This window comes from Martes martes (assembly GCF_963455335.1).
Source record: "Martes martes genome assembly, chromosome: 16".
NCBI lineage: Eukaryota > Metazoa > Chordata > Mammalia > Carnivora > Mustelidae > Martes > Martes martes.
Window position 1 is genome coordinate 30,553,536 of NC_137904.1, and position 26,290 is coordinate 30,579,825.

A 26,290-nucleotide genomic window follows, 5' to 3' on the forward strand; every position below is an offset into this window, starting at 1 on the left:
GGAGCTGCTGCCTGGCCCATCTGGGAAGCAGGTGGGGATCCCCCCTGTGGAAGGTGCCTCCAGGCAGACAGCATGGCCCAGGGTGTGCCCCAGCCCCTCAGACTCCATTCTGACCAGGCCTGGTCCTCTCCTCTGTCTTGCAGAACTACAGCGAGAGGGAAGCATCGAGACACTGAGTAACAGCTCAGGCTCCACCAGTGGCAGCATCCCACGAAACTTCGATGGCTACCGATCTCCACTGCCCACCAATGAGAGTCAGCCCCTCAGCCTCTTCCCCACCGGCTTCCCGTAGTACCAGCAACCTGCTTCTGACTGGCCGGCCCACTCACCTGCTGGAGGGAGGGGGAGAAGCCCCCCTCTTGGTCCTGCCCTTCAGTCTCTGCTCCTCTTTCACCAACCACCTTCCCCAAGCTTAGTGACAACAGCCGCCCACCCTCCCCAGATGGAGAAGAGCCCCTTCTCCCAATCACCTTGGCGCACTCTGACCTCTGCCCCCCACCAGCGGGGCTGTGGCTGAAGGAGACTCTGCGAAAGTTCTGTCCCCTCTTCCATTTGCACATGATGTCCTGTACTGGATCCGCTTTTGTATCTTCTAACCATACCCACGGGGTGCGGGGAAGGGGAGAAAGAGTGGATGGCCTGGCTGGGTATTTTGACCCTGAGCAGACAGCCCCAGCCCACTCCTGGCTGCAAGATGCACTGCCCAGTTTCCCTTGGCCAGCCTCCCTCTGGCGTGAGGTAAACTGAGGCCCAGAGTATTAGGGAAGGAGGAAGGAAGGAGAAGCCTCCCCCTTCCTCTTTTCTTTCCCCTTTGGCTCATGGGAAGGATTTGTCGTTCTTGTCTGTAAGCCCTCTTACCCTGGTCCTGTGCTGTCCAGTGAAGGAAACCGTGGTTAATAAGGCCCTGTCAAAAAGTGCACGTCTTGTTCAATAAATCACGCTACAGTTGGTGTCCGTCCCTGCGTCACTGGGGTCAGGGTCCTCTCCAAGCCCTGAGCAGAGTCCTGTGGATCTGACCATGTGTCCCCACTACCAGCACCCCCTGCCTCAACATGAGCGACTGATTGGAGGGTCAGTGAGGGGGTAGGAAAGAGAAGGAGAATGTTTGCTGTGCAAGTTGTGTATGGCCGGATTTAAGTTCATTCTCCAAACTTCTTGCCGGTTACCAGAGCCAGTGAGTTCTGGAGGCACCACACAGACCAGGAGCCACCCCCCCACCCCCCCACCCCCCCTCCCCCGCTGTGGCAGTCAGGGCCAGTAAGGTCCTTGACATGTGCTGGGCTGGGGTGGGGGTGGTGCTGCTGAGGGACAGAAGGCCTCCTGAAGATGCTAGCCTTATCGTTGGGGCAGGCACCTTGTAAGTGCTTCTCTTTTCAAACTCAGAAGGTGGAAGGGTGGTCAGGTATAGGCAGGTCTCATGAATCCTGGCTGGAACCTTGGATGACAGATTCCTGATTCCCACCCCTTCCCAATTCTGGACCTGAAGTGAAAGGCAGGAAGGAGACCAGAATAGGAGGAGCAAAAAGGGGTGTTGAGCAGGAAGAAGACTAATGCCAGCCCCAGTTCCCCCTCTTCCCTAAGAAGCCAGTGAGGCCTGGGAGGATTGAAGGAAACCCACTGAGCCTGGTGTGGTTTGGGGTAAAGTTTAATGTAACAGCCTTGGAAGAGTTGAGTTCACAAGCAGGGGTTCCCGTGCGACCGTCCAGCTGGAGCCGGTGTAGCTCCAGAGGCCTCTGCCCCCTTCACGTGCACCCCATGACATCTGAGAAGAGATTTCATCCTTAGTTCCCGCCACCTGGTCAGTTGGGCCTATTGGGAGAAGCCGGACCTGAATCACGGTGGGCTCTGCAGGCTGAGTAGACGGCCTTCTGGAGCTAGGGTGGCTGAAGCCAGTCCCTCCTGTCTGGGGCCGGCAGTTGCGGTAAGGAATCACAGGCCGTGCTGGGAGAGGCATGTTGGGGCCATAAGGAGGTCTGGGCATGGCCACTGGGGGCTGCCAGACTGGAGCAGCTTTCCCCCCATTTCAGCTGAAGCCAAGACCTTGACATGCCTGGCACAGCCCCAACCCCCCCCACCAGAGCAGGGTTTCCGTCCCAAAGAGGCAGGGACAGGGGTGCAACCAGGCTTCCTGTGCATCCTGCCCATGGCCTGGCTCCCTGGTGATGGGTCCCAAGCTCTAGGAAAGGTGAGCTCCTCTGAATCCACGTGGGTTCGTAGCTGGGGCAAAGACAGAAAGCGGGCAGCTCTCTCCAACCATGCGGGGAACTGGCGGGCAGCTTAGAGTCAGGAGTCCTCCCTGGCTCAGCCCTTTCCCTCCAGGGGGGTGCAAAACATCTGTGGCCTCCTCCAGTCAGGGAAAGTTGTGGGTGTAGGGCTGGACTTGCCGGCTGAGCTTGCAGGACAATCTGGTTATTCATCTGCTCACAGCCAGTGCAAGTCTGAATATGTGGGGGAAGGGGGAGGATAAGAAAGGCCAGATAAGCTGGCCCCATGGCGGCTGCCACAGAACTCGGGTTATCAGAGAGGCCTTGGGCCTGGCCCCTGGCTAATTGGGGAGGTTATGGACCCTGCCACAGCCTGTAATCAGCTGGAAGTGAGATCTGGGCCCCTAGGTGGGGGACTGTACTGCTCACTGGCCCCCGAGCAGCCAGCCTCCTATCCTCTAGAGATAACACCAAGGGCAATCTTCACCTCACCCTCCCCAGCAGCCCAGCAGACCTCCATGATGCCATCACCTAGGAGGCCATCAGAACATGCATCTAATTGTGGCCTGACGGAGTGACCTTGAGGTAGCCATGTGACCTCCCTGATTCTCACAGTGCTACCTGCTCCAAGGGCAAATTACTATGGACTTTCTCTCAGTCTGATGGAGAAAAAAAATATCTTCATGGTCTGAGGAGGCTGATGGGAGCTGGGGTGGCAGCTCGAAGAGGGAAGGCACTGTCTGGGATTGATTTGAGAAAAGGCCCAGTGGTCCCAAGGCAAATCCAGGAGCACAACTACTCCGTCAAACAGGAGCATCAGCTCTGGAAGAAAGCAGAGGCCAGAGCAGGCAGCTGCCAGTTTGGGGTTGGAAAGGGCTTCTCAAGGGCTGATTTTTCTGATTTGCACAGACCAGAGAATTTCTAAACTAGAAGGTACTTAAAAGAGTACTGCTCAGTCCTGATTTTGTAGCTGAGAAGCCAGAGCCCCAGAGAAGGCTCGGGCCTTCCACGGGGTTGCAAAGTTGCACAGCTGATCTGACCTCTGTCTGCTCCTTGCTGCCTCCTGTGCTCTTAAGAGGGCTGGATTCTGTTCTGTGCTGGCCTCCCTGTCCTGCGCCCCCACACAATCCAAGACTCTGATCCCACTCATCTCCACCCATCCCCTACCCCTAAGAGCTTCCAGACCCTGGCTTTTGAAGCTACTCCCTATCCCTGTGTAACTTGGAAATGCCCCCTCCTCCTGCACACCTAGAGCTAGAAACTCTAGGGGCAAAGGGAGAGAGTCTCTCCTCTGTCCTATAGTTAAAACAAGAGCCCAGCCTGAACGTGGGGCTGAAGTCTCAGTGTTGCCTTGCTGTGTAAGTGGGGGAAGCTCTCAGGACAGCAGTGACAGCACCAGCTTCTAAGGAGTGGATGCGCCCTTGCTCTCTTCTAAGGTCCCAAGGTCCTCTCCCAGCTCTGCCAATGGTAGCTGCGTGACCTTGGGTAAATTAGTGCCCTCTGGGCTTCAGGGTCCTCATCTGTAAAATAGGGGGAGAGATGCGCATCCTGCCAAGAAGAGCAACCAGGCTGAATCAAGCAAAGAGGAAGTTATCGGTTAAAAAGGCAAAAGTTTGGTCGGAGGCCCGGAGGCTGACCGGACAGCCAAGTAGCTCTACCTCGGGAAAGGGAGGGCGCGTACGACCCAGCTGGAACCCTGATTGTGGGGCGCTGTCCCCCACGACGCTGCGCCAGGAAATCCCCGGCCGCTCCCTGCGAAAGCGTTTGAGAAAGCGAATCCCGACCCTGGCGAGCGCGCGCAGGCCAGCCCCGCCCCTCTCTCGCAGGTGGGCTGGTCTTAGGGGTCCTTTAAGCGATTTGCCCCCTCTCTCAAGCCCCGCGGCAGCATGGCCCGCTCGCGCCGCTGTAATCCCAAGCACCCGCACCCACCATTTCACAAGTGCGCGTCCACGCACTCGCAGTTTCACAGACGTACACCACACTTTGGCCCATCCCTGCTCCCAAGCGGACCGCGGCCATCAGCGGACCAAGACCCCAGAGCTGGAGCTTCCAGCGTTATAGGGTCCCCAAAACTCCGGGGGGACGTCGTCCAAAGGCCGGAGGGGACGCACCCTCGGTTGCGGACTGGCGCACCTCGCCCTCGGGTGTAAAGCGACCCCCTTCAAAGGCCGGGTAAGTCCAGAACCTGAGCGGCCAGGAGGGGCCTCGTCTTCGCGTTCGCCTGTAAGACTGGGGACTGGGCCACACAGGCAGTCTGTCCAGGCACTTCCCGGGACCTAACCGGAAAAAGTGGCTCCGCTGCCTTTCCTGGAGCAAGGCGGGGGCCACCGGGCGGGACGGGAACAGGTCGGGCCTCCCGCTCTCCCCACGCCCCCCACCCCATCCCAGCCACTTGGCCCGACCCTGCGCGGGGTAATTGGGTCGGGAGGGAGGCGTCGGGCGGGCGGCGACTCCAGAGAGACTGCGCGCCTGTCAGCCGCAATTTGTCTAAGTGGACGGGACAGGCCGGGCCGCTGCGGGCCGGGGTCATCGAGGCCGCGGCCCCCACCCCAGCCAGACCCGGGACCGCGGGGGAGCCGGGCCCGGCCGCTAAACGGGGCTGGCTGGCGCCAAGACTCCGGGAGGCGCGGGTCCGGCCGGGAAGCGGGGATGGGAAGCAACTCTGTGTCTACCCCCGCCCCACCACACACACACGCGCACACACACACACGCACGCACGCCGCGCCAAGATGGGGACAGGCGTCCAGTGGCACCTCCGCTGCTGGTTACACGGGTAGGCCACACACGTCACCTGAGCTTAGCCCGGGCACAATCATATCTTTAGTTCTCCTCTCAGGACAGGGCCCCGGTACCCGACGCCTGCGCCACCCGACCATTTACCCCTAAGCCATGCACGCGGGCGCACCAGATCCACATCCAGTCACACAGAGCAAAGACACCGGCGAGGCCCAACCCGGGGAAGGTCCCAACAGTGGCCCCCGACGCCGCGAAATGTTGCGGGGCCAAGGACAGACGGGCGGCCCAACATGGCTCGGGACCAAGGCACCACCCGGCCCAGGCCGCCCCCCTCCTGATTTCCTAGTTGTGGGAAGTGAGGAGCGTACTGAGGGCGCGCAACCACCCGCGGGAGGCCGGGAGGCCCGCGCCCGCCCGACGCCCGGGCCCAGGACTGCCTGGGAGAGGGAGGGGCGGCTGAGCGCGCGTCCCCCGCCCGTCTGCGGGGCCCGGCCGATGCGAAGTGACAGGGGCCGGAGCTTTGTTGTGGAGCCTCGGCCGCCTGGCGCCAGCCGCCCCCGCCCGTGCCCTCCCCCTCCAGCCCCCGGCGGCTTGCGAGGAGCCCCCCAGGGCCTCTTAAAGAGACACGAACTCTCAGCCCCGGGGATCCCCCCCCCCCAGGCGCCTGTTCCCGGGAAGGGGACGTGGGGTAGACCCAGGTGGGGGAGGGGCCGAGCTGGAGCTTGGGAGCCTCAAGGCACCGCTCCGAGGCCTCCTGGGCCTCCCCTGCGTGGGTTTCCGAGGAGCCAAGAATATTTCTCGGTGGAGAGTTTGGCTGGGGGGCGGGGAGGGGGTAGATTCAGAATCTTGAGAGTGCCTATAGCAGGACCTCGGGTTGGCTGTGGGGTGGAAAGGCAGGACAGACGACAGGGGCCGGAAACAGCCTGTGGCCGCGGGAGGGCAAGATGGTGACCCAGTGGCTGTGGCCAGGTGGGATAGTAGTTCCCCAATGCATCCATGCATGCACTGTCTCCAGGGTTCTTCGGCAAACAACCCAGGTCAGCGTGTTTCAAACTCTCCGGGCCTTGGACCCCTGGACCAGATGAGGACCTTTCCCAGGAAAATGTCCAAATTGCACAGTTAGATGTACACACATTCTTACAAGTACGGAAGTAATGTACACCCATGACTTTGTAAATATATTCACGGATTCCCGTCCCGTCCCCGGATTCCTGACTATGGAACGCTGCCCTATTATCTGGTCACCTCACCAACGGCGCAAACATGCCCACACACGTCCCTCCCCGAGGGGCCATATCCCGCCTAAATGGAGCCGGCAGGACTTTCCCTGTGCAAAGCTGCAACGGATTCTGCCCCATCTGCGTAGACTGCGCAGCACGGAGTCGAAGATTCGTTCTGGACAGAGAGGAGGCACTCAGAGAGTAGCGACTCAGCCAGGAGCAGGGTCGTGAAGAGAAACCCTGTGGGGGCGGTGCTCGTTTGCAAGCCGGGTAAGGGAGCTGTGAAAGGACTGGCTTGGAAAAGTAGAAAAAAGGTCGTGGAGGCCAAACCCCTCTGGCCGGTCCCTAATCCGCATTGCTCCAAGCCATCAGGCTTTACATGCCAGGTCCAAGTGTGCAGTGACAAGATGCCCTGTGACTGGGTGTGTGCAGTGGCTGGGCAGTGTTGCCTGGGTCATTGTGGGATGTGGGCTGCACGCGCCTACCACGAGGGCACAGGGCACAGGGCCCGCGCCAGCCGAACTCACCCACACTTATGTAGGATGTGCGGGCAAGAGTGCCATCCATGTGTAGTATGTGGTCCTTCTTGTCCTTTAGAACGTGACCACCAGGAATCAGTCTGAGTGTCAGCTCCCGAGCCCGATTCAAGGCAGGTGTGTGGCCGCTTCACTCACTGGGCGCACTCCTGAAGTTGCGGCTCGCCCCGTGCACAGTGTGCACCACCGTACTGGGCGCAACACACAGGCGCGCGCGCACACACACACACACACACACCACGGGGCGGGGGAAATAGTGGGACTGACGAAGAACGAAGACTGGGGTGGGGTGGTGGATTCAACCACAGGTGCGCCCAGACACTCCGATCCCCACACTCGTTGCTCCGAACTACTGAACTTGGGAGACGTACTCTCCGGAGAAACGGAAACAAACTTTTAAGAACGCGGCATAGAGCGGAGAGAGGATGCCGCTGTTTAGGTTGAGGGAGACTTGGGTCTCCGGTACCGGATGCGGCGAAAATTCGTTGGGTCGCGGGTCACGGATTTGGGAACCGGGATCGGCCCACGCCGTGCCGCCCGGTGCTCGGCGGAAGATGCGCACACCTTCCTAGCCCCGAGCCTCTCCCGGCTGTCGGAGGGCTCAAGGCTGGATCCGGGACGCAGACAGATACTGGGCTGAATTCAGGGCTTGCCGGGAAATCCACGTTCCTCCTGAGTCTTCCTGAGGGGTGGGGGGCGCGGGTTAGGGGGTCCCCGCGTTTCCCGAGCGCCAGGCCGCGTCCCACTCCCGCCCACGCCGGCCCCACCGGGGTTCTACCACCGCTCCACTCACCGGCTCCCGCCACCTGGGTTCGGCTCCAGGACCTCGGCCGCCCGCGCCTCCCGACTCGCCCGCCCACCGGCCTCTCTTTCCAGTCCCAGCAGGAGTGCAGGGGCCCCGGGCTGCGCTGCGGCCAAGAGCGGGGTCGGAGGCCAAGGTGGGGCGCGGGCCAGAGCGGCTGGGCCGCCAGGCGAGGGAGAAGGAGGGCGCCCCCTCTCCTCTCGGGGCCGTGTCAATGCTTTGCACTTGGAGCCTGCGTGCGGCTGGGGGTCCTTCCCCAGGACTCTGGGACCCGGGCGCCCCCCGCCTCAGGCTCTTTCGGCGGGTCGCGTCGGCCCGCCGCGCTTTCCCGTCCGGGCGCAGGCAGCCGCGGGCGCGGGCGGCCGGGTGGGGGCCGGGGCAGGGGGAGGGGTCTCGGGGCCCGCTGGCCCGTCATTGGTTAATATTTTATTCTGTTGACATGTTTTCTTACTGCTGAGCCTTCCGACACCTTCTCCCCGGCCCCCCCTCCCGGCCGGAGCTTGGCTTGAGCTGTCAAAACCCCGCCCCCGGAGACCCACAATTGGTCCAAAAAGCGTAAAATCAGCAATCAAGGGGGGCCTGGCTCGTTAGCGCAGGGGATCCGAGCAGGGCAGGACATGTGAGATAGTCACAGTTTTCCAGAGATCACGACAAGATCTAACCAGTCGCGCGTGGTCCCCGGCGCCGGAGCGGGCCAGCCCAGCCCAGCCCAGCCCCGCGCAGAGCCCCCGCCACCCCCGCGCTTAGAGCCCCGCGCCCCTCGCCGTGCGCCGGACGGGGAGCCGGGAGGAGCCGCCGCCGCGCCTGCCACCCGGGTCGCCCTTCCTCCGCGCGCGCCGCCGCCCGGGCCGGGGGTCCGAGCCGCGCGCCCCCGGCCCCGGCCCCTGGGCGCCTGGGCCGGATGTCCCGATGAGAGAGCCGGCGCTGGCGGCCAGCGCCATGGCTTACCACCCGTTCCACGCGCCACGGCCGGCCGACTTCCCCATGTCCGCCTTCCTGGCGGCGGCGCAGCCCTCCTTCTTCCCGGCTCTCGCACTGCCGCCCGGCGCGTTGGCCAAGCCGCTGCCCGACCCGGGCCTGGCGGGGGCGGCGGCGGCGGCGGCCGCGGCGGCGGCGGCGGCCGAGGCGGGGCTGCACGTCTCGGCACTCGGCCCGCACCCGCCCGCCGCGCATCTGCGCTCGCTTAAGAGCCTGGAGCCCGAGGACGAGGTGGAGGACGACCCCAAGGTGACGCTGGAGGCCAAGGAGCTGTGGGACCAGTTCCACAAGCTGGGCACCGAGATGGTCATCACCAAGTCCGGGAGGTAGGGCGGCTGGCTGGCCGGCGGGCATGCAGGCGGGAGGGCAGGCTGGGGGACCCGACAGCACCCACCGGCGCCGACCCGGCCGCTCGCGGCTCCCGGCTCCGGCCGGGCGCCACGCTTAGCTCCCACAGACAACCAAGTTGACTTTTCTCATTTAGCACTGAGCGAATTTTTTAAAACTAAAACACCAAAGTTACCCAAATGAAACAAAACGAAAACACGCTCCTAAATAACAGTCCCAACCTTTCTGAGTCTCAAAGCCGAGGAGGCCCCGCAGCTCGGCCCCGGGCGGGCCTCCGAGATCTCGGCAGCGGCTCCTCAGCCCTGCCGCTTGGCTCTCCTGCCTCCGGGTCTGGCTCTCGGAGCTCTGAGGAGATGCAGCATCTCCCGGACCGTCCTCCGACCCGGGAACCCAGAATGAAACTCACACTATGCTAGGCCCAGGCTGGCCAGCGGATTCCAGCCAGCCATTCCGTTCTGGCAGTAAGCCCCAAGCGGGCCCAGCTGCAGCCTGACCTGGGCTGGGAGCCTTGTCCAGGCCCAAGGAGTGAGAAACCCCCTACTCACACACTGCTCCAGCCTTCAAGACTGAAGAAAATCAGTCCCCAGCCCCTCCACCGTTCGACTCAGCCATCAAGAATCCAGGCCTCAGGTTCACCCTCTTCCCCCGAAACGCAAGGTTCTTGTTGGGCTGTAACCCAGTTGCCCAAGCAAACATCTTCTGGTTTTATTTTTGGGAGTTTCAGTCCCAGTGGGCATATCCCCCGAATGAATTTGGGGGAGATTCAGAAGAAGCAGGTGTATTTCTGGGGGCCTGGGTTTTCTGGACATTGACTTTCATCTCAGATGAGGGAGAAAGACAGTCAGCAGACCTGAGGATATGAGGATAGGGCCCATGGGAAACCATATAATAAGAGAGGGTTTGACCAGCGGAAATGGGCTCCCCCAGGAATAACAACCACAGGTGGGGTCTCCCAGGCAGTCATGTGAGGGCAGAGCAGCGACAACAGGGAAACCCAGATGGGGAAGCTCCTGGCAGTAGTGTATGCCTGGAGAGTGGGGTCCTCAGACATAAAACCGGGTTCCACGGAGTCTTCCCCTTTCCCTTTCTCGCAGGCGGATGTTTCCTCCCTTCAAGGTGCGAGTCAGCGGCCTGGACAAGAAGGCCAAATACATCCTGCTGATGGACATTGTGGCTGCTGATGATTGCCGGTATAAGTTCCATAACTCGCGCTGGATGGTGGCGGGCAAGGCCGACCCAGAGATGCCCAAACGCATGTACATCCACCCGGACAGCCCGGCCACGGGAGAGCAGTGGATGGCCAAACCTGTGGCCTTCCACAAGCTGAAACTGACCAACAACATCTCCGACAAGCATGGCTTCGTGAGTGCTGGGCAGGCGCAGGGAAGGGGGTCGGACACTGCATCCGGCTCCGCAGGGGTGGGGGCAGGAGAGCAGGCGGCGGAATTCCCCAGAGGGGAGCGCTGGCCGAACCCTCAGAGTGCCCCTGCTCGGGTCACTGCCCTGTGGCCCATGCTGGCTGAGCCTGGGCCCAGAGGGCTTTGCTCTGCAGGCCTGGGGAATGAAGGGGTTGTGGGGCGGCAAGCTTCAGGCTGCTCACAATCTCGGCTGGGGTCCGGCCTGCCAAAGCTCTTCCTAGAGCCCAGCGGGAGGCAGGTGTGACCGGGACTCATTTGTGCAGCCTCTGGTCTTTAACTGCTGAGTTTGGAAGTCCTGTCCCCGACCTCAGCTTTTCTTCACCCTTCCCCTTGACCCATGTCCCCATTTCCCCCCCAAACTAGGAGATTCAAAAGTTAAACCAGCCCCCTTCACATCCTAAGACTCCTTTCCCTCCTCCTACGGGCAGATGCCCCACCAGGAGGAGGGAGTTTGGGGGTTCTCTCCGTTTCTTCCTGAGCCAGGCCCCGCAGTGAATGGGAGGGGGGAATTGGGGCAAAAGGGACTGCCCATTGTTGAGCCTCTGGAAGGTCCAAATCTTCTGTCCGTGAAGTTATTAGGGGCTTAGCAATGAGCCCAGGAAAAGAGGTTAAGAGTGGAGTTTTATTGGGTTTTTATTTTGTTTTATTTGTTTTCAACTGGGATAAATTTTTTAAGTGGAGAGAGAAAGAAACTGCAATAAAGAAAACTGAAGGTAAAAAATAGAAGAAAAAGAAATATAGGCAAGAAAAAGAACAGAGAACACAGGAGAAAATCGCCAAGGAGGAGGTGGAGGAGGCAGACTAAGAAAGAGACAGAGAGACTTGGAAAGAGGTGGGGTTCCCAGGGAGTAGAAATGCTTGGGCCAAAGGCTAGGGGCTGCCGACTGACTCGCACCCTCCCCACAGACGATCCTGAACTCCATGCACAAGTACCAACCGCGCTTCCACATCGTGAGAGCGAACGACATCCTGAAGCTGCCCTACAGCACCTTCCGCACCTACGTGTTCCCGGAGACCGACTTCATCGCGGTCACTGCCTACCAGAACGACAAGGTGCGCTGCGTGGGCAGCGGGCCCTGTCCCTGCACCAACACCCCCTTACACCTGCAGGCTCCAGATCTTCACTCATTCCCTACCCCCCCCCCCCCGTGAGCTCCCAGGACCCACCCTGCACCCTCACAGCTCCCTCCCCAGCACCAAGTCTTGCACTGTAAGCGCAGCCCCCACTGAAATCCTCCAGGCTCCCTCCCAATTCTGCCACACGAACACACAGGCTCCCCCAGCGCGGGAACAGCTGGGGACTCGTTGGGGTGGGGATGTTTACTTAGCAATTAGCGGAGACCCCAGGACCGCGCTGACATTTTTACATTTTATTCGTTTATTTCTTGGCTCAGAGACGGGGATTTAAATGAAGAGAGGAAGCCGGAGGCAATCTGCCCTGGCTTTTCGGAGGCTAGGGAACCAACGATAGGAACCTAGGGCCCAGAGGGCGGGACAGGTGACACAGGTTCCCAAAGCCCCCCCTCCCCCATCTGTCCAGGCCCTGAACCCCTTGGGAAGTGTTTAGAGACTTTTCCTTTAAGTTAAAGGGGTTTTTCTTCTTGCTGCCTTTCTACACTCTCTCTCTAGAGGGGCAGAAAAGCACTCCCTCTGGGCCTGTGCCCATGTGTACCCCTCTCCGGGGAGTGTCCAAGTGCTCAACCGGTCATTCTTTTTGTCTTCGTGAAACGATGTGTATGCGGGTAGGCGGGTAAACTTTTGGGCGCCTTGGGTACGTGTGGAGGTGTGTGGATTCCTTTGGTTCCGTGGCACGTGTTTGTTTTGTCTGTGTGTACTTGCGTGTGCGCGGGCCCGTGAGTGTGATTTGCGCCTGTGGCGTCGACCAGATGTGCTCTGCTGTCCCTGTGCGCGCCTGCTCCTACGCCGGGTTTGTTTAACCTGAGTGACCGAGCGGGCCCGGGTGCATGCTTAGGCAGATCCCGACTCTGCGCACAGCTCTGGGCTTGTGTGTGCAAGATAAGAGAATACGCCTCGAATGAAGTTTTTGGAGGAGGAGAGACCCTGTGGCTTCCCGCGAGGCCAGCCAGGCGGCCTCGCCTCACCTCACCTTCCGTCTGGGAGCGTCCTGTCCCAGACGGGCGGGGACCAGGTGGACCTTCGCCGGGCTCTCCTCCGCGCCGGCATCCTCTGACCTCAGGGTGCCCCAGGCCAGACTGGAGGAGCCGCTTCCTGACCTGGCGCCGCCTCCTCGGTCCCCCCGCAGATCACGCAGCTGAAGATCGACAACAACCCGTTTGCCAAGGGCTTCCGCGACACTGGGAATGGGCGGCGGGAGAAAAGGTGAGGGGCGAGCCGGGCGGCTCTGGGGAGGGTGCCTGAGCGAGCAGGCCGTGGGGTTGTGTGCGCGCGCCTCTGACCCGCTCCCTCCGCTCGTCCCCAGGAAGCAGCTGACGCTGCCGTCCCTGCGCCTGTACGAGGAACACTGCAAGCCCGAGCGCGACGGCGCGGAGTCGGACGCCTCGTCTTGCGACCCCGCCCCCGCGCGGGAACAGCCACCCTCCCCGGGGTCCGCGCCTAGCCCCCTGCGCCTGCATCGGACCCGAGGTGAGGGTCGAGTGGTCGGACCGGGGGTGGAGGAAGGGCGGAGGGGAGGGTCTCCTCCGGGGGCCCGGCTGGCTCTTTGCTGAGCGTCGGGTAACCAGGTAACCGTACGGCCTGGGGGAAGCGTCAGCACTGTGTCTGGGTTGGGGCATCCGACCCAGGCCTTCCTTGGGAGAGTGGTCCCCGATAGGTAGAAGGTCTGGCTGGACTCCGAGCCAGGCCCCGGGTGCTGTGTGACTCTGGGAGTGAGTTTCCTTTACATGGCTCAGTTTCTCCAGCAGTAAATACGCGGCCTTAAATTAGGTGACCTGCAGCTGCCCCCTGCCCGATGAGCTAGAAGCTTCTCGGACGCGGCTTCCCTGAGAGCGGGCCTTTCCCAGTCTCTCCGACCCAGTCCAGACGCCGGGGGAGGCCTCGCGGGTGTGTCTTCCTGGGCCCCTGTGACCTCGCGCGTCCTCTCTCCCCGCAGCCGAGGAGAAGTCGTGTGCCGCGGACAGCGACCCAGAGCCGGAGAGGCTGAGCGAGGAGCGCGCGGGGCCGGCGCTAGGCCGCAGCCCGGCCCTGGACAGCGGCAGCCCCCCTCGCTTGACCGAACCTGAGCGCAGCCGGGAGCGGCGCAGCCCCGAGAGGGGCAAGGAGCCGGCCGAGAGCGGCGGGGACGGCCCGTTTGGCCTGCGGAGCCTGGAGAAGGAGCGCGCCGAAGCGAGGCGGAAGGACGACGGGCGCAAGGAGGCGGGCGAGGGCAAGGAGCCCGGCCTGGCGCCGCTGGTGGTGCAAACGGACAGTGCGTCCCCGCTGGGCGCCGGACACCTGCCGGGCCTGGCTTTCTCTGGCCATCTGCACGGGCAGCAGTTCTTCGGGCCGCTGGGGGCCGGCCAGCCGCTCTTCTTGCACCCGGGACAGTTCGCCATGGGCCCCGGAGCCTTCTCCGCCATGGGCATGGGTCACCTGCTGGCCTCAGTGGCGGGCGGCGGCGGCAGTGGTGGAGGAGGCGGGCCAGGGACCGCCACCGGGCTGGACGCAGGCGGGCTAGGTCCCGCGGCCAGCGCGGCAAACACCGCCGCGCCCTTCCCTTTCCACCTCTCCCAGCACATGCTGGCATCTCAGGTAAGGCCTGTGATCAGAAGGGAGAAAGAGTGAGGTGGGCATAGGGCCTGAAGGTGCCATGGGCTCTCTGAGTTCCCAGCCGGCAATGACTCTGTCCTGGGGAGACTCGACAGACACTCTCCAGGATGCCTAGATTCAAGGGAGACTAAGACTGTAGGTCTAGGGTCTGGCCAGGGCATTGTTTCTTACTTGTGTCTGACTCTCAACAAGTCCCTGACCCTCTTTGGGGTTCCTTCCCTATGCCTCAAGCACAGAGTGGCACCCATTAGACTCTTCCTCTGACAGACTGGATTTGCTTCTGGCTTTGGGAAGGCCACTTTCCTGGCCCCAGGACACTTCTCGGAGGCAAAAGCTCTTGGCTCACTGTCAGTCCCTGAAAGGCTATGATGCCTGGAAAAGGGGAGTAGAAAAATTTGCAGTATTTTCTGAACATCTGACCACCACAAAGACCCACCTCTCAGATGCCTCTGGCTCCTTTCAAGCCCTCTAGGAAGTCCTCTGACCTGACAAAGGACAGGGCTGTTCCTTCCCCCCACCTTGGGTCTCCCAACTCCTTCAGCCACATATCTCAGGAAAGAGGGGTTCAGTTCCCCAGGTCCAGGCTGAAATTCTGAGCTCCCAGGGGAGATTCTGAAACTGGCCAGCAGCAAAATGCGGAGATCCAATGGGGAGAGCGGCCTCTTTGGTTGTTTGGGTGGAATATTCCCTGTGGAAAGATTTGGAATCTCTACATTCATTTTCTTCCCTCTGAGGTTTCTGGCAAATTGAACCCTTGAGATCTTATCTTAAGGGAAGGAAAATAGGAGTTCAGGTCTGAGAAGACTCCTTTGGTTCTGAAGCAACTATTTTTAAGGAGGGGGAAGGGGTTTCTGAAATGGGTTTTTAACAGAGCTCAGTGTCAGGGATGTGTGGAGTTGAGTGAAGCACTCACATCATGTGTGTGTGGCTCTGAGATGGCAAGGAAGCCTTGGGAAAATGGAACGTAGGACCTGGAGGTTTAACCTGCATCCTTGATTCTGTGTGTAAGTGAATGCCTCCTCCCCAGCATGGGCGACGGAGAGGTCGTGCAGAAGTCAGGCCTTCCAGATACAGCCTGCGCCACAGGTGCAAGGCCAGGTGGAGAATACCCAGCACTCAGGAGACTTCATGCTAGTGGTTAAGTTCCTGAGCCAGGGTAGCCTGCCCCTAGCCCTCAAGTAAAGCCAATTTTGGGGAGATCTGAAGCCTCCCTTCTTCCTCCCCACCTGAGATGCCAGGACTGAATGCCCAGTAGGGCTTGACCTTCTCGGGAAGGATATTTGCTCATTCCTGACTAAGCTACTTCTTTCCTTCTCCCTGCCTGAGCCAGGCCTGAGGCTCCCTGGAAGCCCAGTGCAATCAGCTCCCTGCACTCCTCCCCATACCTCCATACTCCGGGGAGTGAGCCATTATCTCAAAGGTCAGCTAATCCAAAAGTCAGGCCTCATGGACTCAGACGGTGTTTGTCTGGGGTTTCCTGGCTACTGTGCTCTCCACAGGCAGACTTTGCATTCCTTCCTCAGCTGAGGAGACGCCAGGAGTTCTCTGTAGAATATCCAGGCCAGTTTATAAACGGATTGGCATCTATGCTCTTCTCCTGGCCCAAGCAGGGGATCCCTGGGCAGGCAGGCAGGTAAAAGGAGAATTTATTCTCCTTTTATTCTCCTCCCCTCTCCTGCCTGTGTTTCCTCAGTCCTTTGGGGGCACCTCCAGAAAGAAGGGCTGGGGAAGACAGTGTTCTAAGTGAGCAGAACTTCCCAAGACAGCCAAACCTGCCTGCTTGCCACCTGGCTCTCTGCCTGCCCAGTTTCCTGCCTCCAGGCCTTTGCCCATGCTAGTGCAGCCACCTGCGTGTCTTTCCCTCACTCTTACTGTAATACCTGGCCCAGAGCTTGATGGCGCCAGACCTTTGCATCATACTCAGAAGTGAGCGCCCTTCTAACTGGGGTTGGCCGCAGCACACCGGCTCATGCCTACCTGTGCTGCTTGGGGTTCGGGTTCTGGGAGCTCTGGGCTTATATTCCTAGAAACGTAGGGCAGGGATGCCTGGTGGTAGCACCACCCCCAGCACCCAGCTTACCCTCGGAACACCTCCGGCAGGATGCCTAACCCTTGTCTTGTTCTGTTTCTTTCAGGGAATCCCAATGCCCACTTTCGGAGGCCTCTTCCCCTACCCCTACACGTACATGGCAGCTGCTGCGGCCGCGGCCTCTGCTTTGCCCGCCACCAGTGCTGCGGCCGCAGCTGCCGCCGCCGCAGGCTCCCTGTCCCGGAGCCACTTTCTGGGCAGTGCCCGGCCCCGCCTGCGTTTCAGCCCCTACCAGATCCCAGTAACTATCCCGCCTAGCGCCAGCCTCCTCACCACTGGGCTGGTGGCGGAGGGCTCCAAGGCTGCAGGCGGCAACAGCCGGGAGCCCAGCCCCCTGCCGGAGCTAGCTCTCCGCAAGGTTGGGGCCCCTTCCCGGGGTACCCTGTCACCCAGCGGCTCAGCCAAAGAGGCGGCCAGTGAACTGCAGAGCATCCAGAGACTGGTGAGTGGGCTGGAGAGCCAGCGAGCCCTCTCCCCCGGCAGGGAGTCGCCCAAGTGAGGGGGCTGCCCAGCTGCTCCGCTGCCACGCAGACCTCCCGGGCTGCCTGCCCCTGCTGCTTGGGACGTGTACAGCACAGAATGGGTATTTATTTAAATAAAGGAGCAAAAGCAGGCTGCAGCAGCCGGAATAGAGGCCCGACCAGCCATCCGGGGCCTGGGACATTTCCCTGGGCCTCACAAGGAATCCGGCTGCCGGGAACACAGTCGCTTAGGAACCACTGGTTACGGTCCAGATCTGCTCCAGTGTCAAGGTGGTATTGGCCAGGGGCGCCTCTGGGTCCTCCAGCGCTGTGGGGAGGCCTCGTCCTCCCGCCCATCTGTCTCTTCCAGAGCCAGAAGGTGCAGGAGTCAGGGATGGGAGCCTGGGAGAGAAGCCCAGAGCCCCTAGTCTTGGGCCTGGACCGCTTGAGAATCTGCAGTGAGGAATGCTGGGCTCAGTGAAGACTGAAGTCAGTGTAGACTTGAGCTGGGAGGGACCTGTTCTTTTAGTCCTCCCACTTCTTCCCCCCAAAAGACAGGCGCCCCTCCCACCCCTGGATCAGCGGAGGGAGTGGCACTTCGGCTTTGAGTCTCCAGGGGGGGAAAAAAAAGATATTTATGAAATAAATGGTAATTTGTGTAAATAAGCTTTAAGGTTCCCAGAATATGCAAATTGGTATTAATTTATTCAAAGGTGTACATTGCTTTGTACATAATATCTAGAGATTAATTCATAGCATTTAAATTTTCTTTTCATTTTACATGAGCATCTATATTGTACAGGGCTGGTGGGGGGGGGTCCTTGGCTATGGGAGAAGCCCCGACCCCCGGAGGAACTCCCACCCGCCAGCTCCTGGGCTCCCCCTCCCTCCCACGCCCGGGCTTTGCTCGCCCGGCCCGCGGGCTCCACCTCAGGTTTTCACTTTTCGCTACCGAGCGAGACGAAAAGACAAAAACGCGAGAAAACAATAAAACGCTGCAATGCGAAGTGAACGGCGCTGTGCGCTTTGTGGGCCGCGTGGGGCAGGGGGCGCAGCGAGCGCGTAGGGAGGGGCTAGAGGCGGGGACAAAACGTTGGGCGCCCCCTGCTCGGCAGCAGCTGCACCCTGGGGGCGGGAGCGGGTTGGGGCCGCGGGCGGAGCTGCGAGGCCAGGCGGCGCCGGCGAGGGCAGCGGGCTGGGCCGGCAGGCGCCTAGCAGCTTCGAGACCCCGCGCTTCGCGCGCGGGCAGCCTCCCGGGCCGGGGGCCGGGCTCCCTCTGCTGGCCACTCGCCTCTGGCCGCCGCCCCAGCCACTCCGCACCGGGACTCCGGGCTCCCTCTCTGGGGCTCCGGAGTGGAAACGCATGCCTTTTTAGCGCCTCTGGGGAGCTGGAGCTGGGAAGATGGCTGCACCCTACGCCCTCTCTCCCTTTAAGGAGCTCGGCCGAAGTGCACCCAAAACCGCGGACGCTAGAATCCTTTTCCATTTCTCTGCCTCCTGAACCTCAGAAATAATTCTCGGGGCGCTTGGCTGGCTCAGTCGGTAGAGCATGCGACTCTTGATCTCGGGGTCCTGAGTTCGGACCCCTGTGGGTGTAGAGATTACTTAGCAAAAAAGAAGAGGAAAAAAACATTTCTCCTTGTCAGGGTTGTTGACTAGAGTGGCAGAATCTAACCCGAGAATTCTCCGTCTAACTCATCTAGATCTCTCTTGGAGGTGTGGGGAGTGTGGGTCCATAGGCTACTACCTCTCCTGCCTCAGTTTTCCCTGGTATAATAAAGGGCTCGGCTGGGGTGTCCCTGGCAGTCCCACCGTGTTTGTCTCCATCAGGCACGTTCTTCCCCGCGGTCTGGTTCTGCACGGACAGCTGCAGCCCATCCTCTGAGCTCACCTGTGCTTCATTCAGCCAACAGGTGTCTCCGGTCCCAAATCCTAGTAGTGGGCAGGGGTGGGAGATGGGCTGTCTCTCCTTTAACCCACCTTTGGGTCTATCTATTTATGCGTCACGGGGCGGCCATCTCCTTCCCAGCCTCCCCTTTAAGCCTTGGGAGTCCGTGCAGCCCAGGCCCCCTAGGGCACTTTGGGGGCGGGAAGCACGGGTCCCCAACTCACCAGGAATGGTGAGATGAAGGAAGGGTGAAGGTGGAATTGGGATCGACGGTATCCAGGCCTCCAAGTGCCGTGGACACCTCCGTGGGCCAACGCACTCGTAAGGAAAGAGAACCATGCCCGCCTCTCCCAGGTAGGAAGCTGGACCCAGGCTACGCTGAATTCGGTGAGAGACTTGGCCAGTGAGAGCGTGAAAGGGCGCAGAAGCCAGTCCCAAGCCCCCAGAGGGTGGGTGGGCTGCTTCTTCCCGGTCTCTGACCTTCCGCAGGCAGGACACAGAAGGGCTTGTCCCGGAACGGGGCGGGGCAGAGAGACCCCTTTCTCAGCTCAAGTAGAATCCCTCGTGGCAGTGTGCTTATTCGAGGTCTCTTTGGGTTCGAAACGCCTCTCAAATTCGAAGAGCAGGGGCGCGTTTACTTCTTCCGGGTTCTCCCTGCACGTCTAGGAAGGGAAATCGGCGAGAGCCCGCGAGTGCTCAGCAGGCTGCTGACGCCAGGGGGCAGCACCGACCTCAAGCCGCGTTAGGGGCCGCGTGCGGAGGGGCGAACTCCAGGAGGGTCGCTGCAAACGCTAGGCAGGGCGGCGGGGTCGCGGCCTCATTCTCGCCGTGTGGTTGCGGCAGCACCCCATGTGGGGTGGAGTGATACTGCAGGGCCTCGAGGGCCTGAGGCCCTGAGTGGGGAGTGGTCCCCCCCATATCTCCACCGGCAAGTCTCCTCCCGGAGTCGTCCTCGCGGCGCTCCACTGGGTCGGAGCTGCGAACCTGAGTTCGGCTGCGAGAACCGCGCGGCCGGCCGCAGAACCTTGTCCCAGGCAAAGACCAGGACGCTCCCTGGCCCAATTAAGCCGCCCACCTCCCCTTGCCTCACATCCCTCATTGTTCCTGGGGTCACCAGTTAGCCCAGGCGCCTCACATCTCGCCGCTCTGGTGTCCCAAGGTCTTAACCCTTCTGGGCCTGGCACCAGGGGCCCTAGACGGCAGAACGGCTAGTGCGTGGATATGTGCGGAGGGCGTGTTTGGGGTGATGGGCATTGAGGGGTCGCTGCGGGGCCGTGTGCGTTGAGACTGTGGGGTCAGAGAGTGAACTGTTTTTGTGGGTGCGGGATGGTGAGCGTGACTCACGGGATCTTGGAGACCGGGGATGTGGGTGTGGGGGCTCTGTGAGACCCCTAGCGGCTAAGCAGCTCGAGACCTGGAGCTACTCACTTCGTTTTGGGTTAATCCGAGCCTCCCGAGCCCCTCTAGCCATTCTTTTGCCCCCACCCCCACCCCAGGTGCGGCGGAGGAAACGTACAGCATTAGTAGCCTGGCTCTGCCCGCCACCCGAAGGCGCTGAGCTGGGGTCCGCCTCCCCCGCGTATCGTGAACGCCCACTCAGGGCATCCCTTGGAGCTGGAAGGCAACGTTCAGCTTCTTGTTGCCAGGACACACACACAGCTGAACGCCTTGGCTCGAGTCCCTCCACCCCTTTCCCTAGATACTGGATGGTTCGAGGGACTGAGTCTGGATGAGACCGAAGTCTAAACGCTGAGCCTGCCTTTCTTCCCAGCTTTGGGAAGTACCCTAAATCCAATCCCACTCTTTCCTCTCCTTTGGCGACCTGGTTCTCAAAGTTTGGAGCACCAGCCCAGCAGGCAGGGTCCGGCGAGGGGCCGAGCACTCGTGTTCTAGGGACTGGACAGCAGAGGGAAGACCGTTGCGTGCCCGGGGAAGAGGGCAAAGGGAGAGGAACCTCAGCCCCGGGTTCCCTGGGGCACTCCCCAGAGAGCGCCCTCGGGAGTGCAGCCTGGTCACCCCTCGGTGAATGCGTTGATACCAATGATGGATTCTGGGATTCTGATTTGCTCTTGGAGCTCCTTTTGGGGCTCTCGGAGGGTCAGATTTGCTCGCTGCACCTCATACGCCCTCCAAAGCACCTGGCTCCCAGAGCCCACCGCCGCTCTTTTCCCGGCTCCTCACCTGGGTATCTTCCTCGACCTCCCGCCCAAAGCAAACCTGCTGCTTGCCCTGTCCACGAGCCGCGACAACTCCCCGAGTGCCCACGAGATGGCGCTCCAGGCCAGGGGCCAGACCGCGGCTGTCCGGCCCCAGACTAGAGCCGGAGGTGGACATTGAGATCCGCCGAGATGGGCACGAAGACAGAGCCACAGACTGACGTAGATCCAGGCCTAGAGACGGACACAAGCATCAGATGGACCAAGAGGCTCCGCAGAGCCCCACTGGGACCGTGGTGGGACTGCAGACACACGGACGCGAGCCAGGCTTCTTTCCTTCCCCTTGGGACTGTCCTGCCGTGCCAGCTCCCTGACCTGCAAGACCCTGGCTGCAGAACCGCCCGGCCACCTTCTGAGTGCTCTGCTGGGTGGGGCCCTCTTGAGGTCCGGACTCTGCCCTTCCACGCCTCTCAGAAGCGGGGTTACCGGCTTGGATTCTCCGCTGCATGCCTGACAAACTGCTTTGGCCTGCAGGGCCCACTGGACGGTGCAGCGGTGCAGGATAGGAGGCTGAAGCGGCTCAGGGGCCCAAGGGCGGGATCCAGTGCTCCTCCCGCCCAGAAGTCAGCCTAAACTCCTTCCTCCACCTTTCCCACTGCGGTCTTCAAGGTCGAGCGCAAGGTGGAGCGCAGAGGGGCGGGGGAAGATACAGGATGGGGCCTCTGGGGCGAGCCCTGCAGAGTTGCTCTGGTGACCTGTGGTAACCCCTAGGTGTCAGAAGCCCTGGGGTAGCTTTGGGGGCTGCATTATTCCAGTGAGAGGTGGTGGGGAATGGGGAAAGCCCAGTGGTCAGCATGAGAATTTGTCCCTTAGGTTAAAAGCCTCCAAGGCTCTGGGTCAGGTTTGAATGGGAGAGGGGAAAGGTGTGAGGCCAGATTGCTAGGTTGATTAGGGGGTGGGGGGAGGCTTTGGAAGCCTGATTCCAGTTGACCCTTATGCCCCTGGATGCGCTCTGGCACTCTGGGAGATTATCTCCTTTATTATTAACTAAAGGCGCATAGCTAGAAAGCAGCCCAGTCCATAGTAGCTAGGGTGGTTTCCAGCAGGACATAGTCACCAGCTTGTTGTGACCCGAGCCAGGTGTCTTCCCTGCACTAGACTTCCAGCTCTTTCCTCTTCAATGTCTAACACAGGACAGAATCAAACCTTTGGTGCTTCAGTAGTTATCTATACATTCATCTACCGCTGGCAGGGGAGGTAGGTACAAGGCTAAGCTCTGGCTCTAGCTGGGCGACTTTGGACAATGTGACTTTTTCTCTGGCTCCAGAATCCTCTTCCTGAGAATAAGTGGTTTGGGCCAAAATCACGTTGATCTGTGAGTGACCCGTCGACCTGGGTCCAGTTCCAGGGATCCCCAGTCTCAACTTCATACCAGAGGCAGGGGCTAGACTTCTATTTAGTGTTTAAGGAACTTAAGCCTGAGGGGTGCTGCTGTTGCTGTGGAGCTTGGTGTGGGGGCGGGGCTGGTGGCCAGAATGAATTCCCAGTTGGGGCAGTGCATTCCAGGTCCTGAAAGCCTCAGGGAAGCCGCTGGCTCCAGCTGCCTCCACCCCTTGTGGGACGTGGTTATTTCCTCCCTTACTTTCCGCCTTGGAGCCAACTGTAGGTGAGGCACAGACTGGGGGAAGGGGTGTGACTTGGCCACCTGGCACCAGTGTGTGCAGTAGTGTGACTTCTTCCTAAAGAGACCAAGGGACACCAGGGGAGGATGTTCTAATGCCCATGTTGAAGGATGCCCCCCCACACACACACACCTGGGATACCTGGGGGACTAATTCCTTACCTGTGTGGAAGGTTCTATTCAAAGCACTTGCACCCATGGGCCCCACTGAGCCCTCGCTGGCAGGGTGTTGGCTGTGAATCCCTATTTCAGGGATGAAGACACCGAGGTTCAGAGAAATAAAGGGAGATGCCTCAGTCTATCCAGTGAATAAAGGAAGAGGTCTTTCCCAGTCCCATGGGCCTGATCCTTGGAATTGTGAGCTGATAAGGGATCAGCTTGATTGATCAGTCAGGATCAGCCTTAGCTGGGAAAGGGCAGAGAGGCTGGGCAAATGCCCTCCGGCCCAGCAGGTGGCGTGTCCATGAAAGATGCAGCCGGACTTGGAGGCTCCCTGCCTCGCATGCCCAGCAGGGCCTGCCAGGGAGGCCAACGGGGTTGAGGGGGAAGGGGGGACACAGAGACTTCTGTGTGAAACAATAGCAGGGGTGTCCATGGGTTACCTGAGATGTTACCTGGCAAGGGTTTAGCTCAGACATGGCTCAGGTTTGCTTTCCTTATTATTGATTTCCATCCCAAAGAGAAAAAGATATCCTCAGGCCCTAAGGGGAGGAGGTAATGGGAGGAGCTGTGGAGCCCCCACTGTGTGCGTCACACTGGGCATACATTTTCTTATTAGTTCTCGGCACTGGGCAGTGGGTATGATGATTCCCATTCTACAGAGGAGAAAACCAAGGCTTGGACATACCTGAGGTCAGGCAGCTGCTAAGAAGCGGGTCCAGAGCCACACCCAGGTCTGGCTGTCCCCAAGCTCAGGTTCTTTCCTGGAGGCCTGATTTCCCGCTCTACAGAACCTGAGGCTTCTGAGTCCCATCAGGCTTTTGGCCCAGCCCCATGCTGCAGGCTCCTATGGGACTGGTGCTTCCTCAGCCCTGGTGTGGCTGGCCCGTTTCTTCACCCTGCCCCAACTTGGGTTCTTATTCCCTTCTTCGAGGGGCTGTCCACCCTTTCAGCTTTGGCCTCCCACGACTGTCCTCGTGTGTTCATGGCAGTCCTAGTTTTATTGCTGGTATCATGAGTTCTGAGAAACCCCTTAGAAGTCACCCAGTAGGCACCCTACCTCCTACCTTTCACGCACAGACCCCCCCCCCCCAACGGATTCCTTCTAGAGAGAGCCATGCTTGCACACCATGGAGACTCACGCATAGTGAGCTAACACCCACCCCCACACAGACACACAGATGTATCCATGTATGGACCCCTCTAGGCATACTCATTTAACAACACACAAACACAGACATGCACACTCACAGGGACACACATGCACACAAACATGCAGAGATATGCCTACACAAGACACCTGGTGGTTTTTCCTGGATAAACCACCTCTCCAGACTCTCTGAGGCTCCTCTGCACCCCCCATCCCCTGTTTGCTGGAGCCATGAGCATTCTCACCCCACCCCACCCCACCCTTCAGCATGGCCACATCTGCTCTGGGAAGGGCTGTATTTGTTTAAGGTCTGTCTCCTCTGAGATCACCGGCTCCTTCAAGGCGGGGCTGGTGTCTGTTGGGCTTATTGCTATGTCCCTAGACATAAAACTGCTTAATAAACACACGACTGGCGTTCATAAAGCATTTGCTGAATGAATGAATGAATGAATGAAAGAAAGAAATACTCCCTTTGGAAGCAGGGCCCACACTTGGTCCCTCCAGGATATGCTTGCCCAAGCCCTGGCCCAGAAGCCCCTGCTCCAAGTCTACTTGGCATTGGCCAGAGGGCCCCTGAGGGCCAACAGGGGCTCCTTTCTGTCCTGAGGAACCGAGTCCCAGGGAGGGTGTACATCTTGTGTGAGGACTTGCCTCCGCAGGAAAGTATTCCAGACTGCTGTAGTCTGAACTCCCGTATCATCCCAAAATTCATTACCAAGGTGCTGGTATGAGGAGGTACAACTTTGGGGAGGTAATTTGGTCACAAGGACAGAGTCCTCATGATGGGATTAGTGCTGTTACAAAAGCAACCCTTCTCACCACGTGAGGATGCAGTGACACATCTGCCACCCAGAAGAGGTCCCTCACCTGCCCCACTGGCCCTCTGATCTCAGACTTCCACGCTCCAAAACTGTGAGAAATAAATGTGTGTGGTTTCTCAGGTACCCTGTCTGTGGTATTATGTTACAGTGGCCCAAGGGGACTGAAGACCCCCTATACCCAAGCCCTCCCAGCCCTCACCCCTTCTCTCCAGCCGTCCTGGGTGATGCTCTGTTTCTGAGAGGCTCTGGGGCCCTCTGGCTTTTGGGTCTTTGCTGCTGCTGAGCCCCTGCCTTGAGTAACAACTTTACCCGCCACCCCCAACTCCAGGTGAGCCTCTCCACCCAGAGCCCTGAGAGTCACAGCAGGCCTGCCTGCCCACAGTTCCTGCCAGCCAGGACCTTCCTGAAACATGGATGAGACGGGGTCACTGCCCTATTTAAAGACTGCCCAGGGAGGTGCCTGGGTGGCTCAGTTGGTTAAGTGTCTGCTTTCAGCTCAGGTCATGATCTCAGGGTCCTGGGATCAAGTCCCACATCGGGCTCCTTGCTTTGCAGGGAGTCTGCTTCTCCCTCTGCCTCTGTCCTCTGCTGTGCTGTTTCTCTTGCTCAGTCCTTCTCACAAATAAATCAGAAAGAAAAGAAAGTAAGGAAGGAAAGGGGGAGAGAGAGAGAAGGAAGAAAGGAAGGAAGGAAGGGAAAGAAAGGGAGAAAAAGAAAGGGAGAGAAAGAGTAAGGAAGAGAAAGAGAGGAAGGAAGGAAGGTGGGTTTCCCATGATCTTGGAGTCCAGAATCCTCAACCTGGCAGTGAGTTCTGCCTATGATTCTCCACCGTGCCCCCCTATTCCCCACCCCCACCCCAGGGCTCTACCCTCACTGCCCGCCTACCCAGGTGTAGGTTAACCTTGCCCATCTTGCTTTGTGTCCTTCTCACCCTCACATATTCTTCCCTCTGCCTGGAATCTTTTCCTGTCTTCCTTCAAAACTTGGCCCACTGCACGCTTCTCCAGGAAGCTTCCCCTCAACCTTCTCCGTTCTGGGTCAGGTGCCCGTACACAATGTTTTATAGCTGGTATTCAGTGAATGGGTGACCTGGGCTCATCACTTTACCCCTCTCCCTTCACTCCCTCCGCAGGGAGATAACAGCACCTAGCTCATGGGGGTTTTGACTGAGATGCTATTTGGAACAGTGAATGCTGCTGCTCTGCTCCCCTCCTGAGGAGGTGCCTAGGGGCTCCTGGGGATGGGGTCCTAGGGGCCATCTAGAGACAGTGCCAATTCCCCTCTGTCCTGGGCAGCACCCAGGGGTCAGCCCAACAGAATTAGGTGACCCCTCCTGCACTGGAGGCCAGCACAGGCCAATGAGACCGGGCCTCCTGGGGTGACAGGTTGTCAAGTCGCTGAGCCTGGGGAAGGAATGTGGCCTAGACTTCAGGGCCTGTATGTTGGGCTGTCTGTGGTTGAGGATTGAGCCCTCACAGGTGACTGTGCTGCTGCAGAGAAATCCTGAGGGCCATGAGCCAGTACACATGCCCCTCAATGGGGACTCCTCCCTCTCCTGCAGAACCCAGGCCCAGGGAAGGCGTGTTTCTTGCTGGAGGATGGTTTGCTGGTGACCTGACTATATCTGAAGGGCCTGTGAGCCTCCCGGGCCACGAGGCAGTGGCAACCTCTTACCACTAGATGGGGACCTGGAGTTGTCCAGGCCTGGAGTCGGGGGCTCGGGCTTCTGCTGCCCACAGTCCCTGCCCCTCCTGCCTTAGGCCTGTTTCAGATCAAGGGTTCCCAACCCGCCTGGCTTTTGCCTCTGGGGGATCCATGCCTCCTTCCTGTGCCGCCATTCTAATTTCTGGCTAGGTCCTGCTGCCAGGCAATGACACTGAGGGAAGCGAATGACCATGGCCCTTGTGCAGCCAGAGC

At 59.9% G+C, this 26,290-nt stretch overlaps 3 protein-coding genes across 6 annotated transcripts in view; 2 read left to right on the top strand and 1 right to left on the bottom strand.

Annotated features, from left to right (window-relative positions):
* The window catches only part of BCAS3 (BCAS3 microtubule associated cell migration factor), a 581,171-nt gene extending 580,221 nt beyond the window's left edge, over positions 1-950 (top strand). For all 4 annotated transcript variants that reach the window (XM_080825313.1, XM_080825315.1, XM_080825314.1 and 1 more), the window contains one exon: positions 144-950. In XM_080825313.1, the coding sequence (XP_080681439.1) occupies positions 144-292 (149 nt within the window). In that variant the 3' untranslated portion in view covers positions 293-950. The remainder of the gene's footprint in view (positions 1-143) is intronic.
* Positions 1-7,838, bottom strand: part of LOC308356387 (uncharacterized protein) — a 39,053-nt gene extending 31,215 nt beyond the window's left edge. Inside the window, exon 1 of the mRNA XM_080825319.1 lies at positions 7,490-7,838. The gene's annotated coding sequence lies outside the window, so the exon portion shown is untranslated. The remainder of the gene's footprint in view (positions 1-7,489) is intronic.
* A 569-nt stretch (positions 7,839-8,407) lies between these two features.
* On the top strand, positions 8,408-17,522 carry TBX2 (T-box transcription factor 2; the record flags this gene model as incomplete). The annotated part of the gene is made up of 7 exons (XM_080826903.1): positions 8,408-8,802; positions 9,919-10,186; positions 11,149-11,295; positions 12,506-12,582; positions 12,683-12,846; positions 13,313-13,950; positions 16,104-17,522. The coding sequence occupies 7 exons, from the start codon at positions 8,408-8,410 to the stop codon at positions 16,554-16,556; spliced, it is 2,142 nt and encodes a 713-aa protein (XP_080683029.1). The 3' UTR covers positions 16,557-17,522.
* Positions 17,523-26,290: the final 8,768 nt, after the last annotated feature.